Genomic DNA, 25,097 nt, shown 5'->3' with positions numbered 1-25,097 from the left:
CACACACACACACACACACACACACACACACACACACACACACACACGCACACACACACACACCATCAAAAAGAAATGGTCTCTTTGCAAACCTCAGGGAGAGTGAAATGAATGGGCCTGCTTGCAGGGTGTTTGATACCATTTCAGAAACTGTTTGTGTCGTCTGTATTGATGCACTGCCGAAGAAAATACTAACATGCTGCTGGTGATGTGTTGCCTATTTCAGCAGGTCCAGAGCCCAATATATTTTTTTTCTTCTGCCAGAGTGACTCATTTGCTCGGTATTCACTCTGAGACAAATCTGTAAATTGTTCCTTTTCTCCCATCCAAATGCCCTATCCCATAATTAATCCAACTGAGAGAAAAGTTCTAAACAAAAAGCAGTGATTCACAAGTCTTTTAAGTACTTCAAAATGAGTCACTTTTACCCAAACAGAACAGAAGCTGTAATCTGTTCATCAAAAGCAATGGTAAAAGTACTTTAACAATGCACTACAAACAGACTTTGTTTATTCTTTCATGTTCAAATTACCTTTGTGCTTAATAAAATGTAATCCATGATTTTGCTTATTTACAATAATTACAGACCATGTCACTATTTGTCCTGCTATGATATAAGAAGGATTCCTTTCAGCTGAATCTGTTGTACAGTGTACGTTTTGAATTTAATTTAGATGCAGAGTAACAGTGATTTAGGCATATTTGCCACTTGGCCAGTGTGAATGTGGCATTATTACTAGTTTTAGAAAGATGATCTTATTCATACATCAAAATTGAGTAAGCAAGGAAGTGCATCTTGTTTCATTAAAGAAAGAAAGACAGAAAAAACGATGTAAAGCCGTATAGTGTATTTCGTCTGGTATATCTACCTGCTGAGACAACAGAGTCATCAAAAGTAATCAAAAATAAACATAAAAGCATTTATATCTTTTTGAACACTTCTCCCATAACGTATCAGAAACTGAGGAGATAATTAGACAGCGGATAACCATGTCACAATACAAAGGAGGGCCAATGAAAACAATGACTTTCTCTACTCTGTTTATATATATCCTATCCCTGTATGCTAGCTCTGTGCATCTTTATGTGAAATAGCTTTCTATGCCATCCTGAGTCCTTCACGCTGCTTGGTAGCGACATCCCTATATATATGGGAAGTAAGTATGCATGTAGATTAGGTTGAGACGCACCCCTAGAAGGAGTTGGCCTGTTTTAGTGAAGAAAAGTATTTTCTGTTGGAGAAAGTGAAGCACTCCAGGGTATGGCTTTTCTGCAGTGTCTGCAATAAGTGTTCGTTTCTGGAGGTGTCTCCTTTCTATGGGTTTTTTTTCTGTGAAAGACTGGGAGCCAAGCAGAGGAGTTGGGAGGTTTTGGGGATGCTGCGGGCTTCTAGTAGCAGGTTATCTGTTTAAATAAAGCCCTGCAAAGCTGTGTGATAGGGGAGGAAGAACACACATCCAGAATTCTTCTTTTTTTAAAGGTATCCATGCAGACACTCAAGCATGTGAATAAAAAGCAACACATTTCAGAAGTTATCACGCAAGCAAACACAAACAGTATGCCTCTTTTGAGAGAGTTGAACAATCGTTTTTATTTACTTCTACAACTATATAATTAAGACAATACGCATGAGTTTACCATTACAAATGAAACACAGGCATGGAGACAAAATGTTCATTTCATAGGCTGCAAAAAAATCACGAGAGCATCTGCTGCTTTTTTTTTTTAATTTCTGGGTGTGTGAGACCATGAAATAGATTGTGTTTGCCTCTGCTCGCTTATTATCCACTCACTTATCTTTGTGTCTGCATGAAACCCAGCAAGGGGAAGAAAAACAGATAGTGAGATGGAGAAAGAGAGGAAGAGATGCTGACAGACACAGAGAATGAGTGTGAAAGTACTGTAGATAAAGAGTAGAGATTTCAGATATAGCCGTTAGCAGTTCAGCCATGATGGTGGCTGAACACAGCTGTCAGACCCAGATGGTGAGGTGCTAATAACATTCAGAGTTTTGCAGCGCACCGTTTATTTTCTAATAATAAAACTGTTAGCGCTTGCTAATAGCATAGCCGCTGCCTGCCAAGCACACGTTCCGGCTGACACTCACACCACTCTGCTGCCATTTACGTGCCATACTGCTGAGCCGAATGGCTCTATAGTAGGCCCTTAACATAGCAAGACAGACAGACACACACACACACAAACACACAAACACACGCACACACACACACACACACACATAGACCAGGGAGCTGTTAGTGTAACCAAGCAGAGCAGAATGACCTAAGGTAATGGACAAGTGGATGTGAGTGTTATAAACATGAGGAAATAAATATACATTTAGAGGTCAATGTAAACACACACACACACACACACACACACACACACACACACACACACACACACACACACACACACACACACAGAGCCTTTTGAACTAATCTGAGAAAACATATCTTGTAGAATGTGATGTTTAAAAGTAAATGATTTTCAGTAACTTGTGTCAAACATAACCCTGCGTTATGAAGATGGCTTCTAGCTCTGGGAATACATCAAATGTAAATGAATAGCTTTTGCATACTACTTCACAACGACACAACGACAATGTCCAGATATAACGAATGTTTCAGGTGACTTTTCAGATCGCAGGCCTAATTTACTTACATTAAAGCCTGTGATCAGATGGTTCTATGTTCAAATCGCCACATTTCCTGTGAAACTCTGACTACATGTAGTATTTCCTCCACTAAAGATTATGTTTTCAAAGCTGAAAATTGCATTTTAAGAAGAACCTGTTTCAATCGGTGCAAACTGAATAAGAACCCTTTAACATATTCAGAATGATGCAACAAGTAGTAAATGGCAAAAAATAAAATAGAATCCATGAATGGGTTATGTCTGGACTAGATCTGGGCAGAACACCCACACACCCAGGGCCAAAAACAAAAAGTGCTATTCTGCGAAAGCGCACACTCATCAGAGTGTGTTCTACAATAGAGAGCTACTGTGGCGTGGCACACTATGTCACTGACCCTAAAAGACTGCTGTGTCCATTTATAGACTTTCCCCTTTTAGGTTAGATTGGTATTTTGCACCCATACCTATTTCAAAATATTTTGATCTGCACTTTTGTTTTCATACTAATTCCATCCTCTCTATAATAATAATAATTGATATCTGTGATTGTTACATGCAATACATTGTAAACTATTAGCTTTTTTCCCCCTAACTCCTTATATCTGAGCAGTTTACTGAAATGAGAGGGAGCTGTATGTGTGTGTGAGTGTGTGTGTGTAAAAAACAGAAAGAACAAGCTATGTTTGTCAGTATCATACAAGGTTGTTTCACCTCACAACTTATTTATTAAATATTTCAACAGGAGCCAATTTCCTGTTAAGTGTCATTACAGTGTTTCTGCACACACATACGCCTCCAAAGTGCCACAATTAATTGGACTTCATTTCCAGGAGATAATTTCCGACTGTTAGGCAGGCTGTAAAAGCACATCACCATGCACATAATTACATAGGAAGGCAGGAGCAGCCTGCAGAATTTATTTTCCACCCCAAACATGAGAGGCTGGTGAGTGGGACTCCGCTACAGCCTTTAAAGAGGCATTTATGTCGGTATGCAAACTGTCTCTAAATGAGCGAGCACTGTCATGACAATGAGATGCAGCTTTATTTAGGTATGAACTCTCTATGAGTCCCTCAAAATATTTATTGAATGAATGAATAAATGACAAAGATGCTGAATTAAATGAACTGACCTCGGTGGACAAATTAAATAAAAAAGTACAGAACGGTACAGTAACAATAAACCACAACAGCAAAAAAAACAAAAAACATGAATGAACTCTAAATTAACTCTGTATACTGTGGCAGGTCTCCAGCTGTCTTGTGTAGCTGAAAGCAGAAACCTGTGTCTTGGGTAATTGAGCTCCCCTCTGCCAGACTTATCATTTTGCTTATTATGCAGGGATATGTAACACAGCAAAGCAGCTAGATTCTCTCTAGTTGGCTCAGAAGTGAAATCAACCCTTCACTGCACGGTTTGAAATGTTCAATACTAAAGACAAGATGAGGGACTGGGGGCTGCCAAGTGACACAGCAGGGGGCTTTTGTAAAAGGTCTCTCCAGTCAGAGGTTGTGGAAAACTGGAATAAAACAGAGTGATGAGAGAAGGCGTGTTGACTTAAAAAGGAAATGAAATGATTCGTGAAAGTCTATGAGGTGGATGAAGCACTGGTAGGTTGTTAACATGGACAAATCTTCTCTGTCTGTGGGTATGCCTGCATGTCTGAGTGTGTGTGTTCATATGTATACACATGCTTATGTACAGTATGTATATGTGTGTGCGACAGAAGGTTCCAGGGCTGCTTTGTGCAGTACCGGCTGGCAGGGTGGCTGTGAGAATGGCCCTGTTTCCTGTGTCAGCTCTAAAATAGGTCCAAACACAGCAGAGATGCACGACGCACTCTGGCTATTTACAGCACTCACACAGTGTGTGCGCAGGATGCTGCCAAGTGTATGGAGCTAGACGCACTCTGCGTTGTACTGTATCTGCACACAGACTGAAAAAAAGATGTATTCACTTTGTAAAAACATACAATATGACATATAAAGAAAGTAGAATCATCTTAAAATGAGAGGCACAGGCAGCTAATATCCTTTTACATCACAATAAAATGTGTGTGTTTGTGTCTGTGAGAGCGTGTGAGAGTCGGTGTGTACATGCCCTTGACCCCTCCATATGTATGTGTTGTGAGAGTCTCGTGTATGGTAAGGGCACTGCGCCCTGCTTATGTCACTGCACCCACCTCCTGTTCACTGGAACGTTGCCCTCAGCGTGTCCGTGACAACCAGCAAACCTCCCAAATGATGCAGACATAGTGCCACCTTGCCATCTCGCTCTGGACATGCCCAGTAAAGGTAAACAGATTCACAAGTCCTACATTGCAGTATAAATGAGCAGGTTATTCCATACATTTGAGATAATAATTTCATTTGGTCCCACCTCTACATTGTTTTTCAACAACACACGCCTTTCAGCGTCTCATTTAAGCACATTGGTCTTGGAAAGTGTTAGTTCCCTGTGTGATTGTCTTGCTCTATTTGTATCATTGCATCCTTTCTTGCACAGACACAATTTGCTACATCAACATGCTGATGGTGGCATTTTGGAGCCCTGTGTGAAAAACAGTAGCAGACCACTGGTTCATACTTTATCCAACGCTCTGAAACCCAGGCTACATGGCACTTATCCATAACTGCCACTAACCGTTTTCTGCCACAATTGTTTATGTTACTAAACAGCAGGAAGTCTGTCACTTGTCACATCACATCAAGTACCAAGAAGAGTGTCAACAGTTTGACCTCAACAACTCTACCACGGACCGTACATGATTCTTGTGTCTCGAGGGGGATACTCAGTTTGTCAGTCACTGTGAAGCCATGTCTATTATGTTGGAATCCGTTGCTGCTGGCTCCCCAAAGACCTACCTTGATGGAAGGGAGGCACCCATTTACAAACTGACTCAAGTAGGTTTGACACAGGCTCAAGTCAAAGAGTCTTGTTGTCCCTCTGTTTTGAGAAGATCCTCCCTCCACTGTTTCCAGGCTGCCTCACCTATCGGTCACTCTGACCAATGACATTTTTAGTTTGTTATTGCGTTTGTTATAGTGTTGTTTCATGCTATTTTTTAGTTTAGCAAGTAACCCTCATATATAGAGACAACATAACGTTAAGTTTTGGTCCCTGCGTAGTTGTGCTGCTCACCCACACTTTCTCTAGTGTACGCTCCTCTTCAGTTATATCTTGTAGTGTCTGTTTTAATCAAAATTTCTATCGCTGGTTTCAATTAGGAAGCCAAAGCGCGCGACGATTATTTCTCGGCTGACGTGAGAGAGAGAGAGAGAGCAAGGAGATTCGCATAAAAAGTGAAACATACATGATTTTTGAAAAAGCACAGTGGCGCACAAATAACATGTACATTTCCCCAAAAACATTGGAAAACAGACAAGGAAGATGACAAGTTGAGTCGATGCTCCCATTTAGATGTAGCTACTTTCATTTTACAATTGTTGTACTGCCTGTCGGCTGACCTATGCGCATGTTTGTTTGAAATTACGGAGGTGGCCATATGGTAGCAGCTTTCAGTCTACACTGTGTCAGCTTTCAGTCATAAGGACCTCTCGTGCATTCTGGTTGAGGAGGAGACGACTTATCTGGGAACTGATAAGACAGCTCAGGCCTTTCTCAAATTATACCGAAATAATTTTAATTGCTCGTGAGAGCAGCAGAGCTTTGAATTTTATCTCCCTGTTTTTCTTTGCCTGCATCAAATCTGTCTCTCACTATCCCTCCCTATATGGCTTCCACCCTCTTCTCTTCTGACTCTCTTCACCTCATTGTCTATCAAGTTTTCCCCAAAATATTGTTTTATACACATGCAACTGTCTGACTCCATCTGGGGCTGCTGGTAAGTGAGTGTGAGTGCTTATTTCTGTCAGTGTTCTATGTGTGTGTAGCGGTGTGTGTTAGTAAACGGAGGTCATAGGGACGATGTTTAACACCCGGGCACTATATGACCAAGCTTTGAACCAGAAAAGTCAACCAAGAAATCTTGTCTTAGTTGATTTGTGTGTTTGTGTTTGTGTTTGTGTGTGTGCGTGTGTGTGTGTGTGTGTGTGTGTGTGTGTGTGTGTGTCTCTGTGTGCATGCACGCATATCTTGTGCTCCATGAACCAGAGAGCTTGGGTCAGATGCCTCCAGTGTAGGGCTTAAAGCTGCTTTGAATGGGCCAGGCTGTGCTCATCTTCTGTCTAATCTTCTTGCTCTGGTGAGTGTAGGGAGGAGGAGAAAAAAAATCCATAGTCTTTTCATCCTCCTGTGACCACTGTGCCTGTGAGACAGCAGCCGTGGGAATGGAGATGGATACAGGCAGCCCTGCCTCTGACCTCCCTCTATTCCAACACAAGGGTGGAGATAAACAGGGCCACAAGGATCGCTAACATCTTTCTTTCTCAGGCACACACAGACACATGCACACACACTCATACCGACACACACACACAACGACACAGACATCTCATTAAAGCAATAGTAGGTGAATGTTGCAACAGCAGTGTGCCACTGGGAGAGTGGTCTATTAGGGATGCTATCAAGAGACGGGGTAAGGAAATGAGAGTCGGTGTGCTTGTCCTGTGTGCATCTAATTCTGATACGGCATATGTTTGACATATGTCTGATTTTGACCCAGGCCAAGGAGCCAGCATGAATATGTGTTGGCTGAATCTTTATGGTAGTGTGACTAGAGAGTTATTAAATAAAATATATATTAACCAAAGATTGTTTGTGTGTCAGAGATAAAGAGACTTGATTCTGTGTGCATGTCTAAAAACTGAGAAAGACAGCAGAAACAGCCAGCCTGAAAGAGGCTAGGGCGGGCGTTTGATCCTAAATTACTCTTCCCTCCTCTCTGTTTCCTGGGGATTTTGGAGTGATACTCCCCTCTTACTCCCTCGCTCCCTCAGCTGTCACAACCCATCACCACAACTATTCCACTTCAGCCGCAGGGATAGAGGGAAAGCTTTGTCCCTCTCCATCACCCTCCTTTCACATCTCTCTCTCTAATGGTAGTTGTGGCATACTGGGTTGTATATTGAGAATGTATTAACTTGTATCCTTTTTTCTACCATGACCTATTGGTTTAAGGACACAACAGGATAATTATGATGTTTTAGTTTTTGCTAACAAGAGCGTCTTACTGCAGAATGTCAAATTAGAAAGTAAACACAGAGCCATTCCTTTGGTCATGGCTAGTATCCATAGAGATGCATGTGTCTTATTATGGTTTGTCAGGGGTCATTAGTGTAATCCAAGCAGACAGACGTTTATACTGAGAGAAGTACGCCATAGTATTCTCTTTCTGTTTGTGTCTTTTTTTTTTTTTTTTGTATCTATATGCAGCCGCTTCCGATAATGTCATCCTACACTGCTCTCCGCTCTTTGCAACCAGAGACTATCAGCTGTGAACTCATCGCTCTCCTTTAATGGCCAGGTCACAAAGAGTGGAAAAAAAATAAGAGCATCGCTAAACAGTGAAGACGTTGTGTATGTTTAATGGGGAGACTGTGTGAGAGAAGATGGTTTCCTTAGTTCTGAGTACGAGTAAGCAAACCAGGACTGTGGGTCTCTTGATTTCAGTTTTTGTCTCTGCCACAACATTCTTTCCCAGGGGTCACACACCCTTCCAAGCCATTTCACGGATTGGTCTGGCCTGGCGTGTTTGTGTTACACTTCAGAGAGTGACCTCACGACACATTGCCATTAACTGAACGTGCCTCTCAGTGCAGTGGTGACATGCAGAAGTGTGCCGCTCCTCAGCCACCACACTTGAAGCCCAGTCACTACATTGGGTATACAAAGGCACTCCTCTGCCAGGTCTCTGAGGCCATGTACTCTCCGAGGGTCACACTACCCAAACTCTGTAATTATAAAACGCAAAGAGCATTCCTCAGTCTGGTTAGCCAGAACTATGAGAGAGAGAGAGGAACAAATATTTACCCCCTCCACCCGTTCCCTCTGTTTCTCCTCCTTTAACATGCCCCCACCCCAATAATTTAACAGTTAGAGCAACTCAGCCTTGTAAACACAATAGTTATGTCTGCGCTCAGAGAGCCATGAAGCAGACATACAGGCTCCACTAACCCTGCAGCTACTACTAATACAGGCTCTGCTCCTCTCTTCTCCTCCTCTCCTCTCTTCACACCATCCTCTATATTTATGTTACCACTCCAAAAAGCAAAAGTTTTGGTGTCTTGACATTCAGCTTTCATAATATTCTATTAATTTATAGATTAAATGAGGAATGACAGAAAGTCAATGGGATATTTACTGCAGTGAACATTTTGTACCAGTATTGTATTTATATTTTTCTTTGTCACTGGATACTTTGTCTTTCACAAAGTCATAAAAACTCTATATAACTATAACTTAGTATTTTTCCTGCCTATCAATATGTATTGTCACATGCTGTATATTCAGTCTATTGAGACTATTGAGACCGTCCATTGAGATGATAACTTATGAAACGTTATTTTGTTTTTTTTGTTCACTTTCCTATGAATGTCCAGCAACACGAGCAATCAGTGCGCCTGCACAAGCCCCTGCAGTGTTTAGGCAACAAAACTACGTTCAGGAAATGATCATGGTTTAAAATAACACAGAACAATACGGAAGTGAAGTTACTTACAGGTGCAATATAAAGTGGAGTAATGTCTACCTGAGCAGAGAATGAAGTCGCTCTCCCTCTGTGTGTGTGTTGTTACCTGTGCTTCACCCTGCTCTGTTCAGGTAGCGGGGCCGCCTGCGTGTGACTTTAGTATATGTTCGTGCATGTGTGTAGCTCACGGAAGCTGATCGGCACTGCACTCATGCGGAGGTTACACCTGATAACGTCGTTCCAACCAACGGCGTTGTTACAGAAGCGTAGCCCCCACCCTTTGTTTCCCCCTCAGGTAAGAAACTGTTAGCTCTGTCAAGACTTTTGCCATGGTTGGCGCTGTTAGCACCGTTAGCTGCGCGCTGCCGGCTCAGCCATCGCCATGTTGAGAGCCATTGAGAGGCAATAGAAATGCTGCCAAGTACAGAAGTTACACAACAAATAAGTCAACATTGACCTCTGGTTTCACTTTGGACACAAACAGCGGTCTCCTAGGTGAAAGTCTAGTGTTTTTATATGCCACCTGTACTGGCTCATAACTGGATTACATACTAATTGATTATGTGGGTTCTATATGCTTCCTTGGCCGCAGAAGCATAAGCTCTAGACATTGTGTGATGTACATATATACATGCAAATCACCTCCATTTCATTTCTTATATCATAACATATTTGTGTTATGCACTGATTCAGGAGGACAGTCCAAGGATGCTGAAATCAATTAATCAGTGAGGTACCAGCAACATTTAGGAAGTGTTGGCCTTGATAAATCAGTATGTTTATTAATGTGATACCAAATATTGTTTTAATTGTCTGAGCCAAGGGAAACATAAGCCGTACCGCTGCAGAGCACAGACCACACAACTGAGGACATGTGAATGTGTCTCAGACATGTATTAATAGGATACTCCACCAGACTGTTTGTATTAACACTTTGTAAACAGCGTGGTGATATCCCAGGCTTTAATTATTGTGTCTGTGCATGCATTATGGTGATCCTATTTTGATTAGACATCCTAACTCATTTTAATTAAATACATAAAATAGAGAATAACAACAACAAAAAGTAAGGGAATCGTAACGTCTCAAAGGCTATTTGTGTTTGATGTTAACGGGCAAGCACAATGCATTAAGCCTGGAATGTAAGTAATGTGCACTTAGACACAGAGCCCCAGCCACACTGTGTGGACAGCATCGTTTAATGTGCCGCAATAACTCTGTTAGGCTGCTGTTTCTCAATGCCTCTCTTTAACCCTGCATTTTCTCTATATCTCTTCTCGTTGTCACCCTCTGTACACATTTCTTAAATGGTCCACCGGTGTGAAAGATGAGAGAGGACACTGCAGGTCTCTTCGGAGCTATTTACTTTGTACCATTCTGTCCCTCTGGTCCTGTTTGTCTGAGGGAAGCAAGATACTGAAAATACTCCAGAACAGTTGATATGATACACTGGTACCGGCTGACTTTTATCTTTGCTGTAAAAAATACTGCAACATGTTGTGATTTAAGAGTGGAGTTGAACTCTATCAGTATAAATGCAGGGACGGGCTCCACAGAGGACCCGCATCCTGGGTGAATGACTGTGAGAGCTGTTGCATGGCAAGATGAAGTGTGTTCATTTCCTTATTTATTGACTCACTTGCTTTTCTCTGAGTGTTTGAAATTAATAACAGCCAGCAGAAATCAGACAGAGGGATGAAAATCAGCACTTTCCCTGCAGTGAAGCCATTCATCAACCTAACGAGGGGGAGAATAGGAGTGGAGGAGGAGAGGAGGGGGAAAAGTGACATTTGGAGAGGGAGCAGAGAGCAGGAGGGAAGCAGGTGCAGTGTGAGGCAGAGGGGGGAGGGATGGGTTGGGTACAGAGGGAAGGGGAAGGAAGCTAAGTTTGTTTGGGAGGAGGAGGAGAGTCATTTAGAGGATAGCAGGGCAGACAGAAGAGGAGGAGCTGCGTGTCACTCTAAAAAGAGAGGTAGAGATAGAAAGAAAGACAACTTTGACATTGGAGTATAAATAGAGAGGGAGGAGAGAAACAAAGAACAGACCGTTTCTCCTATTCTAAGGGATTTGCACAGACAACAAGACAGTATAGAAACTAACAATGATGTGTTTAAACATTTTAAAGTCCATGCCTTTGCTAATTGCTAATGTGTGGATCCTGCCGCGATAGAGACTTTCCAAACAACTATGTCCACATTGACTAGGTTCTTTAGTTCTCTGCAAGTGGCATCACATTTCCACAAACAATCAGCGAAGTACCAGCTCTAACAGCAACATTTAGAGCTAACGATTCAGGTAGATACCATACAGAGCTCTTGCTCACCGACTCCAACAGTAGTATTTTACTCCCCTTCACTGATGATGGGCCTGCCCTCTCCTCAAAGCCTTCGCCCTTGCGATGGATCGGTCCCATGCTGCTCTGCCTCCCCGACAGTCCACCAGAGACCCAACAGTATCTCACACCCAGAGCAGGGCTGACTAAGCACTTACTGCTGAGCCTCTCTTCTCAGAGCGAGAGATGAGCGCCACGCTGCGAACTCTGCCACAGGAAAATAATTAGCAAAGTGGAGATCTGCCCAAACACACTGGGCTAAATCTAGTACCACTTCACATACAAATGCAACCATACATCTTTCCCTGTCTTCCTTTCTTTGCTAGGAAAGTAGAATTTACCCAATCAGGAGTTTTATGTTTACGTTGTATGTTTATGCTTACACATTTGAATTTAATCATTTGTAGTACTAAAGATAACTCCAATGAATAAGGCTACCAGTAAGTATTATCGTCTGACAAAGAAGCGCCCAGCGACAGCTACAAGCTGCTTTGCAATCTTTCTTTGAGTCGGTTCAAACTGAAAAACTTGTGCTTGGTGCCATGTAGTGACGCAAACTGTGCCCATCTTACTGTACATGGATATCAGTATTTTTAACTTTAAAGTTAGACCCCAGTGTCTTTGGTCACCAAGGCTAAATATAGCCAACGCCTCCTGAGCAGTCTCCAGTTTCTCACTCCTTTCCGAGAGGCAGGTGGAGCAGAGAGGAGGAGGAGGGGGAGGGGGGATAAATCAGCCCTCAACTTTTGACCCATATGGAGCAGGAGGTTGTTTTTGTACTTCAGCGCTGCCCCCCTTCTCTCTATGGCCTCTGGTCCCCTCCTCTATCTTATTCATTTTCTCCTCCACATGACAGGTCAATCTGGATCGATTTCATCTGCCCTCGATGACTGAGACCAACATCCTGGCACCCAGAAATAGAGCTCTCTGTGATAGAAGAGCCTCCGACCAAGCATTACCGTTAGCACGCAGCTCTAAGCTGAGTGAGAGAGGATGGGGGGACATAACCATTTGGAAAACATTCACTTGACATCATTTACTGCACTGATGGACTACATTGCTATAAAGAAGCAAAAGACACGGGGAATGGTTGGTTGTTAATAGATGTGGTGTATAGGTGACAGTGTTTCAGCAAGTTTCACCTAAACCACTCTGCCATACACTGGCCACATGGTTGGTGGCCTACCTGTTACAGTATGCTTATGAGATCACACACACACACACACACACACACACACACGCCTGCTTTTGCAATCTATGTTTGCACTTAGCTCTCCTCCTCACAGCCTCTTTCACACACTTACTCTGCATATACACACACCTGGTGTTTTATCTTCGTCAGCATATTTTGGGTCCTTCACCTCCCTGCTGGGCTCTGAACTCCTATGTCTCTTTGCATGGTGAACCCCTAAGGTGTGCCTGCCTTAATAACACACACCACTCACAGGTAGGACACACTGGCACCCTCATACCAACGTTAACTTCTGTCACCAACATCTCACAGTGTAAATACATTTGTGCCTGGAAAATGAGTTTTCTCTTGTATTGGTGGGGAAGAGGCGCAGTGACACAGTGTCCTGCTGATGTCTAGGTATCCCAGGCTGGAGTCAGGACATTCTTTCCCCAGGCAAGGACATGGAGACCTGGCTCTCCGTCTCCATCACTCAGCCTGTCCTCCTGGAGCTACGTGGCCAGACTACTCAACTCCCCCCCACACACACACACACCCCCTCATATGCATGGATTTGCATAAAACAAAGACATGGCTCTGCCTGCAAAGTCTGCCTTGGGTGAAACTGCTAAGAGCAGGATCGACCAGACCACACCACACACAGCCACTCTAAGCTCGGCTGGCAGGTTGTCAGAGCGCAACATCAGTATAGCGCAGCAGCGTGGAAAGGGAGCTGAGATTTACGAGGCTGACTAAGATAGACACCCTCATGGTTTTCCACTTTCATTCGTTTAACATCCGTTACCTTGGCATTGTTTATATTCTACACCCCTCAGCAGTGAGCAGAGGGCACCTAATTCACAGTGATGACGTGGGAGGAGAATCAGAGCACTTAAAACACTTCATCTAAAGATGATTTGTCCTTGTCTTCCGTGATGGCTTTTGTCCTGCTTCGCCTCTTGAAGTTAAGTGGAGCTGGAGAAAGGCCAGCTACTGATCCCACGCCCCACTTAGACACAATCAAGTAAATAACACTGCACACAAGTACATGTACAGACAAACACTTGTGCATACGTACATTCTTCTTCACCAAGGTTCGAAGTCATGAATACAAGCTCAGTCCTTCTCTCAGCCTTATGTGTCATGACCAAGCATATCACGGCGTCCGCTACGGAACAATCAGTGAAGCCATTACAGGAACAATTGGGTTTGCAATATACATTTGCCCAGTTTCCTCTCTGTCTCTGTGAATTGATTTCAGGACTAGAAGCTTATTCTTCACTCTGCATCTCTCCTGCTGTCCGACACACTCTGCTTTGCCTCTCTACCTTTTTTCACACACAATCTGAACATGTGATTTACATTTGGATGACTATAATGTGCTGGTTTTGCTGTCGATTCAGGACGACAGAAAACGTCATATCTGTGTAGTGTGTCGTGTGTCTTTGTGGATTTAATAAGGTGGGAAAATGCATACAGTACTCTGCAAAGTTATGGCACCGAGAGAGATGTGATCGAGAGAGATACTGGCAACATGAAGAAGGTGTGTACTCTTTAGCATATGAATAGGAATTGACAAACTATGGTATATTATGTATCCATTATGGAAGTCTTACATTTATATTATATGCTATAAAACACTCAATATTATATGTGGTGACTGTATCCTCTCTCTATTTAATATGAGTCTAATATTAATGAATAATTAATATGTATTTCATTGTGTAGGTGCATAATAGGAAACAACCTGGCCAGTAATAATTCTGTATATTATAATCAGGCTTGATATTTCTAGACAGCTGTGATCATTTTTTTCCAAGCTTGTTTTACAAATGTGACTTCATTCACTGTTATGAAGTTGAAATTACAGGGAAAAGACAAGCACAATAGATGAGAACGATAAAGAAACAAGTGTTTTACCTCAGGGAGGGAAGGGCACGGAGGAGTGGGGCTTGAAATCACAGATGGAGGAATTTTCTCGACGACCTAAAGGAGCAGATAAGATTGGACAAAACATATAAGAATAGATAAATGAATATCAAGGCAAACACACATGCTGTCTTCTTCTCTACCTCCTTTGTTTCTTCTACTGCGCGTGTCACTCTCTGCCACCCTGTCAGGCCAACAAACAATCACAAAGAAACAAGTAGATCCTCTCCGAGCGAGATTCACTCTCACCGTGTCGGTCTGGTGAAACACAGTGCATGTATCATAGTAAGCGTTTGATGCGGAGGGAAATGTAAAAATTTGCATGCAAATAGATTCTACAGGCGGAACTCATGCATCAAAACACTGTAACTACAAGAGACAAAACTAAAATATCTAAGCACACAGTGTGCCGTTGCACAGAAAAGGCGATGGAGTTTTATGCAAAGGCCTTTATACTCCTGCTAATCTCATTAAATTACATTACTAATTGTTCTTAAAGGGAGGGAATTTATCGTACAGAAAAATGGAGGATGTTAATGTCGGACTCCCGTGCTACCCCATGGCGAACACTGTCATAAGCACCACCCTTAGAACACTCACACGTAAGCATGTTGCTCGAGGCATCCAAATATGATTTTTCATATTCCCTAAAAATGTTGCTACACAAGTAAAAACATTTGCTTAGCTCTTCAGTTTCTGTGCACTGATACCAAGCAGGGTCGCTTTAAGACGCGTTGGAAAATGACAGTTGAGGAAATACTTTGCCTATACACTGCAGTGAAGGAAATTTAAAATAATTGGATTTTCAAATAAATGCCACATAACTCGATTCTATGGAGTATATAGAACCTGCAGGAAAACAGCAGCGATGCAGCATGGTGATATTAGTACTGCTAGCAGAAACAGAGCCGTTGCATCTAAATCACAATGTGTAATCTTATATTAGAGTGACAGATATTTCAAAACTATCTAAACAGTTCCGAAAAGGCAAGAACGCATGTTGGAAAAAGGACAAAACGGCCTCTGCGCCCACAAATGCTAGAGAGCTGAATCAAGGATAAATTGCTGAATATTGATCATCGTTCTTCTCTATAAATGACTAAACCATCACTGAATGTGTTTTCTCCATATTTCATTAAAAGCATGCATTAATGATAATAATAAATGAATAACTTAAAATACTAATAAAACCCAAGCTGCATGTATTGAAACTGTGACTTCTGTCATATTTTATTTGTAGAAACTTGAAAAACACATGCTACTTTGAAAGACTATAATCCCTCATACAGTTTTCACCTTTTATGCAATGCTACTGCTGAAAGATGGTGTTTCATTTATTCAAGTCACAGGCTCTTGGTTTGGGTCCATTTACAGACATATAAAATTACCCCAGCAAGTCCCGACCACCTCATTACCAACATAACCTGCAGCCAGTCTTTCAAGGACAACTCTCTAATGACACTGCGCGTTTCCGCTTAATGTCTATTTGAAGCACACTGAGACTCTCTGCCACAAAGAAAGAAAGAAATGCATAGAAAGAGCAAAGTGTACTCTGATCAAATAAGCTGCTTAATTGATGCCTGATGTCTGTTTAATTCTGACGGAATGAGTGTTTCTGTACCGACCTCTCATATACTGTACACTGTTAAGTGAGAGGAGTTTTTTTGTCTTTGTGTCTGGTCACATTCACAGATGTGGCTGCCACCTGGTTGTGCTGGGACATCTGACTTCTGTTACTGTTGCACATCCAGTATGTCCTGTATCTGCATGGCTGTTTTTCAGAACCAAACTAATAAATCCTCAAAGGTTTTGTCACCGAAAAATAATCTTACAAAATCCTAACTGTATGATTTTTCTACTTTGCTTTAAGTAGAAAAGCAAGCAAGTGAAAAAAAAAGAACTTTTGGACTCATTGCACTACAAGAGAGAGGATTGATAAACATTTTCCTCAATAGTATTTTTCAGATGTTATACTATGTTCTTTTTAACCTTGATTAAAGTGTCAACTCAAGACTGAGACTGATAATCCCAGTTTAGCACTCCCAGCCTCCCAGAGTCTTTTGATATTAATAGGAGGAACAATGAGTTTAGCTTACTAGCCATAGTTGTTTTGTTGTATCTTTGCAACACCCTCAATGCAATCCTTGAATGATGTGGGTGTGAGAATAACATGAACTGCTGTCTGTGACCACCATGGCCAGGAGCCATGTGTGCCCTGCTCTACATACTTTTATGGAACGCTTGTGCTGCATACATGTAAGTACGCAAGCACCTTTTTGTGTAAAACCTACCATATATGAGTCATCAACTAGGAGCTAGGTTAACACATTACCTAATAACATAGGTTTTACACACACAAAAAGAAGGAACACTTCGACTGAAAGTTAGTTCTGTGTTAAAGTAATTAGAATTTGTTCCAATCCTCAAAAACGTACTTGTGTAATAAAAAGAAAAAGTTTGCTGCGAGAGTGTAACTCTCTCAGACAGTGGTGAAATACAGGAAATGGGTAAAAAAACAAATGGCAGTGACTGGTCTTGAATTTACTGTGTAGTGTCCCATGTCGGATGTGCATGTACATCTCATTCAGTGAGTTCTAGGTGGAGGAAATGAGCTTGAGCTCCCCTGGGCACGGATTACTCTAATGACTTTGAGAGCAGCCTTGTGCGCTGCAACTTTTGACCTCTGCTCATCCTCTTCTCCAAAAGATGACAAGAGACACACACATTCACAGACGTATTCCCACACATTTACACATACAAGCACACATATTACCCACACACAGGGGACTAATCGACCTTGCACACGGGACGGCATGAGTTAAGAGATGCAGAATCACACACAAACAGCAAGACACCAGATCTTCTCTAACCCTTTCCCTGGCACCACGTAAAGCTTCGAAGAATTCAGACCCCCAACCTGCTCTTATTTTGGGGTCTGTCAACTGGCATACTGCTACTTAAGTGAACATTGTGCTGCATCTTATGCAGTAAGCCCGCATAGCACCAACGTTCCACATAAGTGCATCATTGGAAAGTCGATAGATTTATCACTAACACAACCATTGCACACTGGTGCCACAGACATAACGGGAAACATCTTTTGCAAATCAGATCTGTCGTCAAACAAATGTCATTCAGCTTGAAGACGTAAGTATTTGAATAACAGAAATGCCAGAATAAAGAGAAACACAAGTAGCATCATGCTGTGAAACAAAAGGCAGGGGCAAACATATGTAGGGTCATTTATTGTTTGTCTGCGGATGTGTGTTTGTGCTGGTGCGTGCAGGCTGATGAGTGTGTTTTCATTTCTAGTCTCTGTGGTGAGTGTGTATTCAGTTCTAGTGGATGGATATTAGAGATCTAACTAGTCTATCCCAATAAGGAAACAATCAAAATATACAAGCTAAAGAGTCAAACAGGACAGCCTGAAACAGAAACCAACTTTTCATTTTTTACGTGCCACTCCAAACGCATCAAAAAACTGAAATGGAAAGTACAGAGACATGTTCTTTAAAGAGAGGAAAGGCAAACAAGTATGCTCTCCAAAAGCATTCAAAACATGTTTGTGGTCAATATGAAATATCAAAATATAGCAGCGCTACTACTTAGATCAAATAGATGTAATTAGATAAATTGAGGAAGAAGGAGAACGGCTTGGCTGTAAATTGCATGGTGTGTGCATGCAAAGACCCAACACGGGCACAGCTGCACGGAGCTGCACTCACGATTTATCATCTCTACATCGCAGGAGCCAGTGGCCCACACCACTATTAATCATCAGCAAAATCATTTAATTCAGCCCAAGCCTGACTATTGTCTCAGTCTCTCCCTCACTCTGGGCAAATCAGCCACCACAGCAGCAGCACGCACCTTAGAGGAAGTCACACAAAACAGAGTGGGATACAAGTGTTGGGTTAAAACTGGCTCTCTCTCTTTTTTTTTGAGGAAGTGTGAAGCACATCATCCCTGGCAGGTGGTGCACACAAGGTTTCTGTACATTTAACAAGTATGCAATTTATAATGACAAAGACTAAGATAGAATAACAGTTGATCACTCAGTGTTTTGTTATCAAACTGACACTGTGGGTAATTTTCATGAAAGGTACCCTTTGTGTATATCCTTTACTCACAGCCGTGCACACACAAACTGTGGCTAAATTGCAAAACTAATCCAGACTGAATATGTCCTCAGAAACCTTAGTGTTTCTTCAAAGTGGATTTTGGCACATTGGTCTTCCTGTTTCAACAAACAAATTGTCCTGGAACAGTGAAACAAGATGCCCACAAGGCTGTTCCTTGTCCCAGAACTTACAAAATAACTTTTCCTCTTGTGTTTTGGAAAAGTGGCCTATTCAGTTTGTGCACCAGTACAGTGCAAAAGTTATATTGAAAGAAGACGAAGTCAGATGACTAAACAGCAACTGCAATGCACGACTGGGTACAGGCGCTGAGCCTCTTTCTGCCCACTGCAGCGGCTGACTTATATTGGCACCTTCTCCAGCGCCCCCTCACATGCCTGACATGGCAGTGCCCTCACTACAACCCCCTCACCGAGAGCATGTCTTCTCCAGGCCCACTGACAAACAGGATAAAGCAGGGTAGAATTGGGAAAGCCAGACAATGACAGGCTAATGACAGTTGAGCACAGTGTCTGAAAAACACAGACAGCGGGCACACTGCACATACAAAGATCAGGAAGCAAGCAATGTGAAAAAGGGCAAACGGATGGTGCAAATATAGAACATGCATATCCACAAGAAATTCACATAGAGATGTCATCCTCACATACTACGTCCTCCAAGGAAAACCCACACACATTCACATTAACACCTATTTAAGTTCACAGACAAGTATGCACATCCACACACACAAGCACACACAAAGAGAGAGAGAGAGAGAGAGAGAGAGAGAGAGAGAGATTGACTCACATACACCAATTGGAGGTCACATTCTACAATAAATTAACATAATGTGATTATATTATACAAAACGGTATTAGGCTTTCACAGATGAGTATGTAATTTGTAGACCAAAATATTTTCAAATAAGACATTATTTTATCCTACATTATGATTTGATTACAAAGATGATTTAGAATGGAAATTGAGTTTGTTTGAAATCGTATTTGTTGCCTAAATGGTAACAAATAACATTTCATGTCGTTTTTATGATCATTGTGAAAAGGATTCGCAGTTAATTTAGGGATTTGTATGATTTTTTTTTTTTTTTGAACGTTTATCAGACAATAGTGTGTTGTGACAAAAGTCAAATGTGGGCCAATCTTTGTTTGATCAACTCAGTAAAACCGGACCGGATTGATGCTGCACTCGGATCAAAATGGAGAAAGTGTCTCGACCTGAAATGCTTTGCTTTTTTTTTTTTTTTTGCTTTATCGGTTTGGGTTAATTTAGCAAATTACTTAAACAAATATATGTGTCTGATTATTTTAGGGTGGCGCGTTTTTAAATTAGCGTCGTAAAAAAACACAAGAAGGGCGACAACAGCTAATATAAAAAGTGTTAATATGTAGTGCAGTCATCTCCATCACGGTTTGATTCTAGTTTCATTGTGTTTCAATCACAAAAGCAAAAACAAATAAATTCAAGACAAGTCAAAGGAAAAGTGAGAAACTTATTGAAGACAATTACATACATTTATTGCATATCATTTAATTGTATGAAATGAAAAGAACGAGCACATATGAACATCACATATGGTTAGTGAGTGAAATAATTTTGCACAGCAAAATCTATATATATATATATACTATATATAATATGAAGTATTAATTAACATATTTTCAAGATTTATTGGCGAATGGTACTCCCTCATTTTGTACATGCAGGGTGTCAATCCCTGACGATCTAAACAATGTCCAGACATTATTCATTATAATAATTGTTATTGCTTTGCAAATATTGAGTTCGTTTAACGCAAAACAACAGTCTCCTGAACTGATAATAAAGTATCAAAATGTTACGATCAAGTCGTAAAAGAATGTGTGATGTGGCGAACACTAACTTTTTCCTTCCACGTGATTTTTAGTGCATTTCAGTCCAGAATACACCAGTACGTTGAAGACACACGTTCCCAAAAAGCATGGTAATTTACTTTGACTTCTCCAACAATACTTTTTGAAATACAATATTGAAATGTGGCGATCACCAATAAAGCTTTCACACTTCGGTTTGAAGCACATGCTGCAAAAGCGTTGTTTATGAGCTGCACAATTGCACAAACTGGAGCCGAGCCAATTTCTCTAAACCATTGTTTAAATACTTTTGTGCAGCAATCATCTTCATAATTATTATATCAATCTAAATGATTCAACCTGTAGCAAGTTTCATTTTGCAACTTTTCAACTTTGTACTTAAATTACGCTTTAAAAATGGTTTAAATGTTGTCAAATGCAGAGAGGAATACCTTTAAATAACAATATAGTAGGCAATAGGCATCAGACTAATCTTCCAGGAAAGGGATCGATGATTTCCTTTACAGTGAAGTCTTTTCTTTTCCCTCTCGCATCGGGATCCCCGCTGATCAACTTCCTTAAGAAACGCATAGGGCATTGACTGCAGCCTAATGACAGCCGGTGGTGGTGCACTTCAACACAGCTGAAATGCACTTGTATGAGGGGTTGGGAAGTCTTGTCACTTTTTTGTTGCTGTCCCAAAAAAGTGAGGAGGCCATAAATGAAGTTATGAATGCCATGCTGGAGTCATCCGACAAGAAGAACATCTTCAAGCACAGAAAAAAAAAAAACCATACATGTCCAGCATGCAGGGAAGTTCAATAAGACATCTCTTTAAAAACAATGAATAGTTTGTAATGAATATAGTCTTTTGTTGCTCAAAACAAAAGCAAGCAAACGCATGAGATGAGGTGGCGTCAAACGGCAGGCTCGCAATCCTCCAAGTTTGGCAAAAAAAAGGAAAGGTAAAAAAGACCAAAATCATATTGTTGATGGATGCAGTTTGACAGGAATCTGTACACTGGAGTATACTTAGTGCTTGCATGCACACTTCGTATACTGCAGCATAAAGTTAGATTAACTTTCAAAAATCAGATTTTACTCAAACACTGCAAATCTAAAGAACAACGATGAACAAAAGACAAACAGGCTATGCATAATATACTGAGTATGATAGCAAAACGTTTTCCTAATATGCCTCTCCGAAATTAAAAACACGGAGGACAAAGCCCTACAAATCTAAAAACAGTCGCAGACGTTAAAAATGTATAAAATAAAAAAGTAAAAAGTTGACAAATTAGTTCTTGGTCTAGTAGTTTTTTTCGCCAAATGAAAAAAAAATGTTTCATGAAAACTTTTGTAAGCGGGGGTGAGTAACCCATCTCATTTTTTCATCTGATTTTTTTTCACGATTATGTCGAGACTCACATGAAAAACTCCGGGGATGAAGGGTTGTTGTCACTGCTGGATCCATTTTCTCTGAAACCGTTGCTGATGAGCTTCTCATACTTTTCTTTGTACGCGTCTCTCTCCCGGACCAGCCTGGAGATCTCCTGCTTTAGGTGATCGACCTGCTGGATGAGATGCGTCTTCTCTCCCTCCAGGACGTGCCGCTGCTGGACTCGCTTGTACCGGCAGGACTGAGCGTAGCCTCTGTTCTTTAGGGTCCTCCTCTTCTGTTTCAATCGGATCACTTCTTCCTTGGTGACCCCTCGTAGCTGCCGGTTGAGCTCCCGCACTGACATGCCGACCAGCTGGTCGTCTGAAAACCGGTCGTCCAAGCGCATGTGTTGGTGAATCGTCCCAGAAGTGCCGTTGGACTGGACGCCGGGTGCTTGGTGGTGGCTGTTGCTGTGGTGGTGATGGTGGTGGTGGTGCTGCCCTCCGTTCTGAGCTGCTGCCGCAGCGATAACTGCCGACACCACCGCCGCGGCGGACCCCATCTCTTCCCCGGCCATGGTGCCTCCTGCTCCGGCTGCGCCAGCAAACTGCTGGCCCCTGGCATAGCCATCGAATGACTGGAGTTGGTGACTGCTGTTGATCAGCGCCTCGACTGCGTCTTCGGGGCTGAAGCCCAGCGCCTCTGGATTCAACTGCTGTTGATAACCGGACATCCAGTAGAAATCCTCTATGTGTGTCTTCTGCTCGCTCCCCGAGCCCGGACTGGGCTCCGAGAAGCTTGGGGAAGGGGGCACCGAGCTGCACGGCGTGCTCATCGGGGTGGAAGACAAGGATCCCCCGGCGATAAGGCGACTGCACTGGCTGATGTTGCGATCGGGCTCCACCGGCTCCTTTTTCACTTCAAACTTCATCAGATCGAAGTCATTAACATATTCCATGGCCAGGGGACTGGTGGGCAGGTCGGAGTTGCTCATTGCCAGCTCTGATGCCATCCTCTTGCTGCTGACAGTCCTCCAAGTGGGGTGAAGAGCAGCTGTCAAACTGGGTTGGTTGGGAAGAACGTGAGCCAGTTTGATTTTTAAGCGTTTGTCTTGATTCTGAAAAAAAAAAAAGGTTTTCAGCGTCCTTTTTGCAGCCGCGGACTTGCAGGCGTGTGAGAGTAGTTTTTCTTTGCAGAGTCTATTGCACAGACACACCAGTGCCGCGCGCACGAGTAGCGGGGTCCCGTCTCAGCATTTGGAATTCGGCGGTTTTGTATTTCAAACATTTAACACTTTACGGTTTCTTCATTAATACATTGCACAAGCGGAGAGGGAGAAAAGACGAAAGTAGGGGAGTGGATGCAGCCTCGCGCGTTACACGGCGCTCACTGGTAGGGCAATATTTTAGAGGGATCACACAGCAGATGAGTTTAAGAGCATTGTAGCTGCCCTGACGTCAGTCTGGAAATAGGAAATTGACTGGGACGAAGAGCCAATAGGGTCTCACACTCCGAGAGCTAATTAACATATTAGTAGCCCTTCAGAAAAAAAACTTTTCGCAACTGTCAAAGGCCATCAGCTGACTGTCAGCTGGGACACAGACTCTTAACTTGTTGACGACTATTTAAATCGCCTCTTTTATGTGGGGCAACAATTGATCCACGATTAAAATCAGTGAAATGATGTGAAGCGTGCATGCTGCAAAGTAATTAACATACGACTCATTGTGCAGGTCATAGCGAGAAGAGAACACAATGATTTATAGATCGAAAGTTGAATAAATAGATTCATGCATCTAGACTTATCTATCGTGTATCATAATTACTTACCTTTCATTGAATAGAGATATTGTAACTGTTATCTGTGTGACTTTTATATCTTGCAATAAGCCGGCTGTCTTTATGATACACTGTTATTTTTCTCTCCTAAAAAAAATCCCTTAAACTTATTAGTGACATTTAGTATTTCTGTTCTGTGCCATGTATGACAATGTTGAGCGGTAACTTCTGAGAGACAATTGACCAAAAATATGTAAGATGTATCGAAGAGATTCGTCATGCCTCTACGTAACATTATAAAACTCAACACTGCCACCTTTTGGACACAACATTGCACGAGCTTCCCCTTTCAATCACTATATCAGTCCACACAAATTCCAGACAAAGAATAGAAGATGTTATAAAGGGATAAAAAAACATGCATACAATTGATGTGTATCTTTATTTTCTTTATTCATTCAGTAAAAGACACCAATACTTATGAATTTCAAAGGAGTTATGCAAGAAAGTGGAAGTAAATACCATGAACCCAGTGTTCCATCCAAACTGATATTATGTCCCACTTGCCATAAAAATCACTTTATCTAAGCACTAGCCAGGCGTTGCTGTGGAGTCATATAAACCACTCTTGTATATTGCACTTTATCTCAGTTCAGAGGTCTCACTTTTAATTGACTCATGTACAACAGTAACAGAAGTCAGCCTGGGTATTTCTAGTTTCCATGAAACTGTGTGTTGTGTATAGTTAGAGAGTCATATGGGCTTAGCCATGTGGATCAAACAGTGTTTGCGGGAGCATACAAGTACAAGGACCATTGTGATGCTTTTTCTAAATTCTTATTTCATACATTCATCGAACAGACAAATTAGTTCACTGCTGGTGTGAAGTGATACTGATACATCAGCAGACAGGCTTGTGAGGGAGTCCCTGCTATAGAGCCACCTCATGATCATTTATTTTAGCTTGCTTCTAATGCATTAGCCTAGATTCATCAACAAAGATGACTTTAGTTTAGGATTCATACCCCTAAGTTTGATTTCGCTATTGCATCTGCATTAATGGCAAAATGTAATTAACGGATGACACATGGCAGTTTACTCATTCAATAATAATGCAATTTGTTTGGAAAAAGAGTGATGTAAGCTATACTAAGGCTGGGTCTCGTTGACCAGTCAAAGTGTTGATTTCTTTTCTGGCCTCTTTTGACATGGTGCTGACAAATAACCATTTCTTTCCTGTGACAAAAGCCTATAATCATAGTCTCTCTCTCTCTCTCTCTCTCTCTCTCTCTCTCTCTCTCTCTCTCT

The 25,097-nt window shown here is 41.8% G+C and overlaps 1 protein-coding gene across 3 annotated transcripts in view; it reads right to left on the bottom strand.

Annotated features, from left to right (window-relative positions):
- Positions 1–23,415, bottom strand: part of mafa (MAF bZIP transcription factor a) — a 76,617-nt gene extending 53,202 nt beyond the window's left edge. For 2 of the 3 annotated variants that reach the window (XM_031846048.1, XM_031846049.1), the window contains exons 1-2: positions 22,058–23,415; positions 14,650–14,715 (exon numbers count right to left, since the gene is read on the bottom strand). In XM_031846048.1, coding sequence (XP_031701908.1) covers positions 14,688–14,715; positions 22,058–23,022 — 993 coding nt within the window. In that variant the 5' untranslated portion in view covers positions 23,023–23,415 and the 3' untranslated portion in view covers positions 14,650–14,687. Of the gene's footprint in view, positions 1–9,660; positions 14,716–21,081 lie in introns of those variants that run through there. The other variant, XR_004212739.1, reaches the window with a different exon arrangement.
- Between the last annotated feature and the right edge of the window lie 1,682 nt (positions 23,416–25,097).

The sequence above is a fragment of the Anarrhichthys ocellatus genome, unplaced genomic scaffold, assembly GCF_004355925.1.
Source record: "Anarrhichthys ocellatus isolate YVR2014 unplaced genomic scaffold, GSC_Weel_1.0 scaffold6, whole genome shotgun sequence".
Lineage (NCBI taxonomy): Eukaryota > Metazoa > Chordata > Actinopteri > Perciformes > Anarhichadidae > Anarrhichthys > Anarrhichthys ocellatus.
The sequence above is the reverse complement of the archived record's forward strand: the minus strand, read 5'-3'. Positions and strand labels throughout refer to the sequence as shown.